The sequence below is a fragment of the Scardinius erythrophthalmus genome, assembly GCF_964197995.2.
Source record: "Scardinius erythrophthalmus genome assembly, chromosome: 11".
Lineage (NCBI taxonomy): Eukaryota > Metazoa > Chordata > Actinopteri > Cypriniformes > Leuciscidae > Scardinius > Scardinius erythrophthalmus.
Genome location: NC_138231.1, coordinates 38,758,942 through 38,770,725, shown reverse-complemented (window position 1 = coordinate 38,770,725; position 11,784 = coordinate 38,758,942). Strand labels below are relative to the sequence as shown.

General features: G+C 35.5%; 1 protein-coding gene across 2 annotated transcripts; it reads left to right on the top strand.

Annotated features, from left to right (window-relative positions):
• The first annotated feature begins 121 nt into the window (after positions 1-121).
• rab15 (RAB15, member RAS oncogene family) lies at positions 122-10,873 on the top strand. Of its 2 annotated transcripts, none has more exons than XM_081379538.1 (8): positions 122-223; positions 547-777; positions 6,137-6,197; positions 6,284-6,344; positions 6,465-6,542; positions 8,739-8,828; positions 8,968-9,033; positions 9,183-10,393. In XM_081379538.1, exons 2-8 carry the CDS (start codon positions 654-656, stop codon positions 9,339-9,341), a joined length of 639 nt encoding a protein of 212 aa, XP_081235664.1. In that variant the 5' UTR covers positions 122-223; positions 547-653; the 3' UTR covers positions 9,342-10,393. The 2 variants fall into 2 exon arrangements, with proteins under 2 accessions (XP_081235664.1, XP_081235663.1); XM_081379537.1 differs by having other exon boundaries at positions 155-245; positions 9,183-10,873.
• Positions 10,874-11,784: the final 911 nt, after the last annotated feature.

Here is an 11,784-nt window from a genome sequence, read left to right as displayed (position 1 = left end):
GTTGTTGATTTAATCCGAATCGTGAACGAATTGTTCAGTCCGGTTTTGTGAACCGATTCAGTTGATTCATCTAAACGGAATCGACTCTAAAGAACTATGAGGTCACAAATCGGGCATCGCCAATTATAACAAGCCATCATCCCCATGTAGACTTACTCCTTTGACGTGGTCAATATATTTTTGGTTGTCAACAGAAAAATGGATTCACTATGAATTTATGACGGTCTGAAATGCTTATAATCCAGGTTGAATGTTATGCCTCAATTTTATATTATTTATATTAGGTTGTAAACTATTATAAGCTAAATGTATTTTATGAGCGCAGTCTTGGTAGACTATATAAAATGTAATCTAGGCAAATGTACTTATCAGTATCAAAAGCATAAAGATGTGTGTGTGCCCGTTATCTCCACCCATTTCCTGAGGTGTGAAGGATGTCGGTGAAACGTACAGAGAGCATAGCTACTGTAGCCCACCGCACCCACCACAGACAGCAGCGTTACTGACTGATTTCTGCTTACATCAACTACTGCTTTATCTACACAGTCATTCGGCACGGACCGGTCGATGGAAAAAGCGAGAAGATGATACTTTGAAGAGGGTGGACATGGAAACCCGACGCTGAGTTCCTTTAATTGTGACCATAAGACACCATGGCCAAACAGTATGATGTGCTGTTTAGACTCCTGCTTCTCGGAGACTCCGGTGTCGGCAAAACCTGCTTATTATGCAGATTCACGGACAATGAATTTCATCCCTCTCACATTTCCACCATCGGTAAGAGTGTTACTTTCATGCATTCGTTGAAAGAGTTGCAGAACAAACAGCACATACCGAAAAGAAAACCCATAGCAGCGCAGGGCCATTATAGTCTATGAGCCGTGAAAAGAATGGCTTGAAAATTACACCACATAGTGAGATGCATTTACACAACCTTTTCTAGTTCTTTCTGAAATGCTTGACTGTGTGTGTGTGTGTGTGTGTGTGTGTGTGTGGTCTTAAAATTTTGCATATGCTGCTGTCACAATAGCCTAGTGTTTGCTTTAGATTGTCCTGAGATAGCCTAATAGAAATTTACTAAATCTAAATTAATAAATTCATAAGTAGGTTGCATGAATGGCAGTGAAAACACAGAAAGTGCAGGTGTATGTAATTGCATATAATAGATTGATGCATAAATGTGTCCTGTCAGCCATTCCAACTCAAGCAAGTACTTTGTATTGATATGAAATGGAAATCAGGTTTAACTCAATTGTAAGTTTTCGTCTCATTTGTGAGAAATATGTAAAGGTTTTTATTGGAATCTCTAACGCCATTTTCTCTGAAAGGACTATTTTATCACAGCAAGCTTTTAAGCACCCTCAGTTTTAGGGATCATTTTTATTTTAGTTGATTGGATTTTATGAAAAACAAAATTTGGTTTTAAAAAGGTATTTCATAAACAGTGAGTGCTTGGTTTAGTAGAACATTTTCCCCAGCGTGTTGAAATTACATCCTGACAACAGCTTATTTGAAGAGGATGAAGAGAGAGATTATTTTACTATAGTTTCTAGAAGTACATAATTTTATATTTTTCTCATATACATTTCTAATATGCATAAAGTCATGGATTGTCATTAGAATGCCCATTAATTTTGACCTCAAACCCATTCTGAATACATTTTAATTCAACATATTTTTCTCATTCATGCAAACTAATAAGTGATCTTATAGTGTGTAGTAGGCTATGTCTTTCCAAACCTTTATGACTTTCTTTTTGCTACCATGGAAACCGTGGAAGTAGTCATCTTGCAAAAAAATTGCTCTCTTCCATACATTGAATGTGAATGATGACCACAATTATTCCATACTATTCATTGTATGGAAAAGAGTAGCTTGGACAGTTTGCTAAATATCTAATTTTGTATTCCACAGAGGGAAGAAAGTCATATGGGTTTGGAATGACATGAGGGTGAGTAGATGATGACTGAACTGTTATTTTTGTGTGAACTGCCCCTTTAAGAGCCGTCTTCTTTTTTAACGACAGATGTTTGCTTCCGTATTGTGACGGACATTTGAGTGTAACAGATTTTTAAAAAAGAAAAGGTGTAGCGCTATACTTAATTCTATGCATATATATTTTTATTTATATTTCATTCCAACTTTAAAGGAGAACTCCGGTCAATTTTAACATTGAGCTAATTTTTTTGTAAATTTGGAGTGCTGTCAGTACAGAGAACAACGACAAAAATCGGTGTTGCCTACACCGTGTTATCCTCTTTTTAAAATTTGCACCCTGTTGACTTCAATGGGGCAAGTTTTAAACCTGCTTTTAGCCTCTTAACATCCTTGATGTGTCATTACAAGTGCCCAGCTAATGTGAGTGATTCCTTCAGAGTGAACACGGTGAATCTGACTGCAGTAGATGTGAAAGATAGTGATAAAAAATGATGTTTATTCAGCCAGCGCACATACCTGTATTTACATCCTGTTTTCGGTCGAAGTCCATAGTAATCGATTGTCGAGTTCACGCGCATTGGTTTAGTACCTATGATCACGCGCGTGAACTCGACAATCGATTACTATGGACTTCGACCGAAAACAAGATGTAAATACAGGTATGTGCGCTGGCTGAATAAACATCATTTTTATTAATATCTTTCACATCTACTGCAGTCAGATTAACCCGCGTTCACCCCGAAGGAATCACTCACATGACCTGTGCACTTGTAATGACACATCAAGGATGTTAAGAGGCTAAAAGCAGGTTTAAATATTGCCCCATTGAAGTCAATAGGGTGCAAATTTTAAAAAGAGGATAACACGGTGTAGGCAACACCGATTTTTGTCGTTGTTCTCTGTATTGACAGCACTCCAAATGTACAAAAAAAATGTTAAAATTGACTGGAGTTCTTCTTTAAGAGCATTGGATCATCATTGCCACATTTAAAGGGAAAGTTCGCCCAAAAATGAAAATATACAAAAGATGTGAGGATGAGTAAAGTATGACAGAATTCACATTTTTATGTGAACTATTCATTTTAATGAGGCATTTGAGGTGCTGAACCCATACCAACTTTTTTATCCCTCAATTAAATCCCATGCTTCATTAGATGCGGAGTGAATGTCAGGCTGTTATTTTGCAAAAGTTCAGGGTATGCTCTGTTGTGTAGCTCTCTCAGTGTTTCCCAGGGAGCAGAAAATATCAAGTGGCTTAATCTTGAAATTAGACATAATATTCATAACACCCTCTTATTCCTGATGATGATATCGCCCCATCAATAAGGAATCAGAAGCCCTGACTCATTCCTGCAGCCTGCTGTCTGTCCCGCCACAGTATATTTAATATTGTGGGATTGATCTCTTTTTGTTAAGTAGTGATGTGATACAGAACAATCTTTAACTGCTGGATAAAAGCTTTAGTCTGACTGGTCCTGAGAGATGGCTGGCTCCCGCCCTAAAATATGGTTCAATAAGCTCTAGTCCGCAGGGCTACGACCCATATATATTATGATACTCGGCTGTCAAGGATCTTAAGCGCTGTACTGGAATATTATTCACGGTGGAAGAGATGTCTGTGTGGTCTGAAAGTTAATTTGAACCATTAGCTTATGGTTCTTAGCAGTTATATATTTGCCTTGTGGGCAACATGCTGCTATGTTGAATTGTTCTTGCTATAGAAAGCAGCTGTTGATTGATTAGCTTGATAATAAATGTATTTATTCTTCATATAAATGCTGTCAGCACTAGAGAAATTGGACTTGTGTTTAAATTTGTACGTGCTAATCACCATAGCATTTCTGTCTGTTGTCTTGTTCAAATCATTTCCATTTCCAATTAGCCTCTGTCTCAGAAGGAATGTGTCAAAGAGATGATTTAATTGTTACAGCTCTGGCACATTATGACAAGTTTAATACTCATTACCGTCTGTCGCATTGCCATTAGATTGAACTGAAGGTCTGCTTTAGAAACCTTATAATACAAAGTATTTGAGAGTACTTCACTACAATACTTAATGGGGAATCTGTACTTTACTTGAGTCCTGTTAAAACTGCTGAATACTTGTATTTTTACTCAGTTACATTTAAAAGGTAAAAACTATCACTGTAGATGGATGAATTTGAGTTGTGTTAACACGGTTCATGACTAGTCTTGACTATTACACTTAATTCAAATGTCAAATCACTGTAAAATCATCTGCTGAAAATTTTAGCTGACAACATTAAGGTAACAGGTTTCAGGATATTGGTTTACTTAAATAAATTGTGATTTTTGACAGGTTTCTTTACAAAGTTTTTGCAACAAAAACACAAAAATGATTGTACTAAAAAAGTACAATAAAACGTGGATACTTTTGCTTTTGCACCTGAAATTGTTATGTATATATATACCGACATGTTAACAAAGAGACCTCTCTGGCTAATCATGTGATTCAACATGGCCGCTCCCATGAGAGGACCCGCTCTCTGTAAAACAAAACATCTTGTAATAGGCTACTGATAAAACTGCCGTCTTCATCTCATGTGAGTTAATCATTTACATTTTCCAGATAAAATAATTAAATTTCTTTGTTTTCTGTTAATATTTAAGAAGAATTACAGTTATCTTGAGGTGAGGCAAAATTGTTGGTTTGGTTTCTCTTTTATTTTTGTTGTGTTTCACAGCATTGTAGTTGTCCTTTCACTGCCCGTAATTCTGAAAGAGAGAAAGGTAGAGGCCGCTGTTTCATTATTTTCCTTTGCCCCAGGCCCACCAATTCAGTGGCTGTAGTGCTGACCTTTCTATGTCCCTGTTTGACAGCTCAGGGCACTAACGCGACTTTATTTACTGCAGTTTGATAAAGCAGAGGCTATTAAACTCCGCAGATGGCATTAAACTGCATTCAAAATGGCTTTATACTCATGTCTTATTTTAGTATTCCTTGTACTTGCTTTTTCCTGTGCATGGCATGCCATCTGGTTCCAGGCATTGCATTGAATCCTTTTAAATTGAAACAAACTAGTAGCTAAAAATCATGTTAGATATGAAGACCTCTATACAAGCTATTATATTTTATTCACACTGCAGTCAGGGCATGTTAAAAATAGAAGAGACACACTGCTGTTGTTTTGGAGTCATACATGTTCTTGAGAGTGGAAACAACTATTCCAGAAGCTGGAAGGTCTTGCAGTGAACCTTATTGACAGATACTCTATTACTGCGTTTTTGCAGTTATTGCTGTTTTCTTAGAATTCTCAGCTTTACAAGAGGGGTGTTTTCTTTCAGGGCTCAACATCTTGTTATGATTTCACACCTTACAAGAATGCATCATTCTCATGTTCACTTCATTTGTGTCTAAATAGATTGGATAAAATATCAAACTCATCATTTTAATGATGGAAATCATATTAATTAGTTTTTATCACAATATCATTGAACAGAGGGATACATTATAAATCATTTCACTACTATCATTTGAGCAGAAGTTGCCATTTTTGCTTCTAACAAGAATACATTTAACCTTGTAAATAGAAATATTCAAGGTGTCTCTTCATTATGTTTTAAATGTTTCAAACAAAACCATTTTTTTTAAGTTTTAAAAGTTAATCAATTTATATATATTTTTAAATCATTGTATCTCTAATATCACTTTACATTATTTTTGCCTTTTTAAAATCGCTTATAATATTACACTGACGAAAGCCATTTCTTGAATGACACCTTCCTCCAGGAAGTGAGATCATTTTGGTGAGCACAGCCATGAAGTATAAGCAATAGATTTTTTTTTTCTTTTTTTTTTGTTGCTGTTTTGTAGTATTTGTCTTGTCAACTGTTTGATAAAATTACAGAAATCTGTATATATATTTAAAAAAAAAATCTAAATGTCAAATATCAATAAGGTAACACCCCATGTAAGCTGAATACTTATTTCCACTCTAAGTCCTGTCCTGTACATTTACTTGCCATTGATGTAATAGGCGTAAACAAACATCTTAAATGCTTAAACCTGACCTAAGTATATTTCCAACAGAAGGAACAGTCTCTCTCACCACTTCTGCTTATTCTTCAGTCACTCAGCTCTGATTTGAATTGTTCAGTAAAATGAATGGTTCCATGATTGAGTGCTCATTTTATTTAAAAATATTTGAAATCATTATGAAATGTTTTCCTTTTCCAGGTGTTGATTTCAAAATGAAGACCTTAGAAATAGATGGCATTAAAGTACGAATACAAATATGGTAGGTTTTATTTTTCTCTGATGTAATATAACCATGTTTGATCAATTGATTCAGCTAATCAGATGTGTTTGTGTTTGTGTCTGCAGGGACACAGCAGGTCAGGAGAGATATCAGACCATCACTAAGCAGTACTACAGAAGAGCACAGGTGACCTTCACACATGCTCATATTGGGACCTACTGAATGATTCAGATCTAATAGAGATGCCTATTGGTCTCCATTGTGTGATAATTCACTGATAAACGCGGATTGATTCTGTATCAACAGGGCATTTTTCTGGTGTATGACATCACAAGCGAGCGCTCGTTCCAGCACATCATGAAGTGGGCCAGTGATGTAGATGAGGTGAGGCTGTGGAGTTTAAAACATATCTTATTTATGTACTTATAGATTTTAAAAATAATAATATTTTTCATACCTGTTTTGCCTCTTTTCATGTTACAATATATGTGACCCTGGATCACAAAACCAGTCTTAAGTCGCACGGGTATATTTGTGGCAATATAGCCAACAATACATTGTATGGGTCAAAATTATTGATTTTACTTTTATGCCAAAAATCATTAGGATATTAAGTAAAGATCATGTTACATGAAGATATTTTGTAAATTTCTAACTGTAAATATATAAAACATTTATTTTTGTGAGTGAATGCAGCACAATCGTGAACATAAACAACTTTAAAGGGGATTTTCTCAATGTTTCGATTTTTTTGCATCCTCAGATTCCAGATTTTCAAATAGTTGTATCTCGGCCAAATATTGTCCTATCCTAACAAACCATAAATCAATGGAAAGTTTATTTATTTAGCTTTCAGATTATGTATAAATCTCAATTTAAAAAAATTGACCCATGTGACTGGTTTTGTCATCCAGGGTCACATATTATCATCTGAACAAGTTTTGGACCCCACTATATGATTCATATTTTCTGTTTACAGTTTTTCTCGATTGCTTAAACACATTTCTTGAAACTATGCCTCGTATTCTCAAAACTATAAACACAAATCCATAACTTCTCACCCAATTCCCCAAACATCCTATTTTCAGGTCAAAATGAAGCTCTACACTCAAAACCATTCACTCTTGCTGAAAAACCAAACTTTGCCCTCAGACAGGACACACAAGCCCTCAAAATCACACACACTACAACATAGTCTAACACACTGGTGCAATAAATTCAAAACAACATTTCCAAAGCTGGTAAGTTATGTTGCTTGTGGTTCCCCCATCACAAACCTTTTCACATGATGAACACAAAAGACACAACCAGTGGATACATTGGCACATTTTTATTCATACACACACACACACACACACACACACACACACACAATTTTTTTTTTCCTGTTTTACTCTTTTGTTTTTTTACTCTGTCCTCTATTTTTTTTTTTTTACTTACAGTAAGATGTGTGTGACCATCATATGACAGTAAAAGAGCACACACAAATCATATTCTAATATGGAATTGTATTGGAATGGTAAAGAGTGTTGGGACGTAACAGGCGGGCCACCACTCAAGGATACAATATGATGGATACGTCTAAGAATGTTCCACATATGGTTGAAATACCACAATTTGCCTAGAAAGATAACATTCTGGGAGTCAAGACTATAAAGGAGAAAGGATGCCCTCCCTTCACTGTCACACTCTGCAGCCACACTGTCTGACTGTATGACTGCTGGCCTTTTCTTGCAAGAAAATAAACCTCATCAAACACTATTGGAAATGTTTGTCTCTTATTCAGTGATAGAATTTTGTTTGCCACCACTCCTCCCTGAAGGTTCTCGAGGCGACGGTAAAGCGACTCAAATTTGGCCTTACTCGTAGCCCAGCCTCCCTCATAATCACACCATTGATAAAGACATGGGCAACTAGAGTGGCTTGAATTTCATCTGAGACTGCTTGTCTTCTTGTCCTTGCCCTTCCTCCTCCTCATTCTTATCCCTCTTCCTTCATGTCTTTCTGGATCCATTGTTCCAAAACGCAATAAACTGATCTGGGCCCTTTTATATATCTATTGAAGGTTCTGATTGATGTGTGTTAAATTTTGACTCTCAGTGTTTCCACCTGGGTAATTGTGTGCTAAGTGAGCTGAAGCTGTGCTGACTTGAGTGAACAATTTTGAATGCTAGTGCTTTCTAAATGACAACATGGTCTAGGCAATGAGAAATGAAGGGATTTGTGTGTAGAGTTTTGCAGTGACAGTTCAACAAATCTGACTCGTGTCAAAACAGGGAATAGTGTTTATAGTTTAGTGAAATGGGTGTGCTTTTTGATAAATGGCGTTATGGTTTTGAAATTTTAGTTCAAAAGCCTGGTTATAGTGTTTAAGCAATCGAGAAAAACTGTAAAAACATTGCCACCATGTTTTCCCACAAGAGTGCAAAAGATACACAATACACAAACTGTACTAAACCAATACTGGTTATTGATCCTGTGCACTCCTGTTAAATGAGTTTTATGTCTCATATCATATTTATCTGTTTCTGCTCTGTTCCGTTCATCTGCTTCTGTTGAATCTCTTCTGGTTTTGTCCAGTACGCCCCTGAGAAGGTGCAGAAGATACTTGTTGGGAACAAGTCTGATGAAGAACAGAAGAGACAAGTAGCTACAGAACAGGGAGATAAGGTAAATAAATAATACTTCCCTCCTGTACACTGCATCTTTCATTCATACTGCCGTTTATTCCACATTTACTCTTTTGTGTGATAACCTAATAATTCATATCTAAGTTTTAAGACATCTTAATCATCTTTTTTTGCTCCAGCTTGCCAAGGCTTATGGAATGGACTTTTTTGAGACAAGTGCCTTTACCAACCACAACATTACAGAGGTACAATGTTGCCCGCATGCATTTTTCTTTTCTTTTTAGACATTTGAAGAAGGGATAAACAAGTTGTTCATGCAACCATCTGATCATTTTGTTTGCATATTTTTATTGTCTACAGCTATTTAGGGTTAATATTTTTCCTTCCATTACAGTCTTTCACCCGATTGGCTGAATTAGTCTTACAAGCCAATAAGAAGGATCTTGATTTGTTGGGAGGATCCATTAATGAGGAGTTCAACCTGGCTGTTTTGGAGGAGCAGGAAGGATTGTATAATGGTAGCGACGACACCAGTAAGTCCTGCTGGTGCTGAGGACAGGAAGTGACATTTTTCAGTTGATTTCCATATTTATGTTGCATTTACATTTTCAATATTTTTTCGGTTTAAAAAAAAAAAGACACATTCAGAGTCACTCTTAAGTTATCTTATATATAAAGAACAGGTTGATTTAAGTGTGAGGAAGGAGTATTTAACATGGTTTTGTGGCTGGAACGTCCATGTTAACATGTAATATTCATTCTTTTGTTATGCTATGGGACTTCATGTGAATATTTCCAGATCTGATTTGGCTTTCTATAAAAGTCTTGAATGCACCTACTTGACCTTCATTGAATGCTCTTTCAAGGTAATACATTTATTCTTGAGTGCTGAATTGATGAAGCTAGAGTTTCTCATGTCAGTGTATCAATATAAGCTTCTTTTCTGTAAAAAACATTGTCACTAAACTTGCTGCTTACCAGTTCTGGTCCACTGTGATTGTAAATGAATGCAAGGGTTTTTATCTCATTAATCTGAGGTTATTGTACTAAAATATTATCATTTAATGTGGTATTTATGCCAATATTACATCAAGCTCTTTTTGTTATTAATAATAACTACTTAGCTGATTAGAATAGTTGGAATGTTTCAACTTTTACTCTATAAATGATTCTTGAAATGCTAAAGTTTAACTTTTATCACAGCACACCGAACTAATTTTTTTTATCAACGTCTCACCCATCCCAACTTGTATGAAATGTATGCAGAATGAACCGTTGTGATTCCCAGCATTAATGCTGGTGTGCGTCGCTGCAATGACATGGGTTGTATTGCTAATGATTCAATGTATATATTACACTATTGAAGCATTTATATGTGCAAGTGGTATTGTACTAATGTTGATTTAAACGAACTCTTGAATAATGCTGATATGTTTACCTGTGCTATCTGAGAACTTGTTTCATGAAATATGTCCACAAAACAAATTTAGAGAATTTAAATACGTATGTGGTTATTTATTAAACTGTAATATTGTGATTCTGTTTAGGGGGGTCAAATATTTACGAATAAACATTTAATTATGAAAAGTTTTTTTTTTTTTTTTTTTACAAATCTCTGTAAGTGCAACACCACAAGTCAACACTAGGAGGCAGTTGTGCAAAGCTTAAATCCATGCAAGGAAATGTAGTTGCGCATGGTGAAACACACTGGGGGGGGAACAACTGGGGAAGAAGAATGTGTTTGTGTTTTTAATGCTCAGAACTGATAGATCATCCTTCAGCAGTTGTTAAGTATTTTGATAATGAAGTCAGTTCTTTTGCGCAATTTTATCAAGGTCATGATGTTTTCTTTTAGAGCAGATGTGTATGCTGTGTTAAGTGTCCTTCAAAAATACTTTGAAACAAAATATTCTGCTTGTACATCTTTATAGCAAATCAGATCTCTCCATACACGTCTGGACAGAGAGAGCACTGATTTAATTAGCAAATGTCATGCCATGTGCTCATGTTTGCAAGCAAGTCCTACACATGTACATGCAATGATACAATTGCAAATATATTACAAAATAAAATGATCTCAAATGTAAACATAACTACATTCCCTATAAAACACTTTCTTCTGTGTGAAGACAAAAGATGATGTATTGGTAAGACTTTTAAATAAGTTTAACATTAGTTAACCACAATGAAAAATCCTTTTAAAGCATTTTAGAAGTTTTACTACTAGATTGTTAAAATCAAAGGTGTATTTTTTTTATATTATTGAATATTATGGACCTGAGCTAACATATACTAACAATGAAAATTAGTATTTTTATTGATTATCAAAAAAGATTAATAAATAAAATGAATTGTTCATTGTTAATAAATGCATCAACTAAAGTCAAAACCAATTTATGTTGTCTGTATATTATGTTATAAGAAAGAAAGTCATACAGGTTTGGAACAACATGAGGGTAAATAATGACATGCAGAATTTTCAATACATCACATACACATCTATTTACAAAATGAGAGGATTTCTCCGTTAATAATGTTGGAGTGCTGACTGCTGAGTCTGTTTGGCACACATATACACATACGTGAATGTTCTCATATTCTTGATTTGCCTAACTCTGGTACTTGCCATTTATACAGTGTGCATTGTGTGCAGAGGACGCATTTGTAAGGCTATTTAGTAAATCTATTTAGGTGTCACAGTGTGTTCTCACAGCTGACTCCATGTGTCATCTCTAAGAGAGTGCCAAGTGGAAGATCTCTAGCTGCATGAGGGACAAACAAGATCTCTAGCTGCATGAGGGACAAACACATGATGAAGTATAAGAAAAAGAAGGCTATAACATATGATGGTTATCATGTACAACTGCCAAAGTCGGGAGATTACATGAGGACACATTTGGCTCACGTTTTTTGCTTTAATCCTGCTATTGTCATTAGTCTCACTTTTGAGTTAAACAAGATTTAATCTTTTTTTTCCTCATCTCCATTGTCAGCAT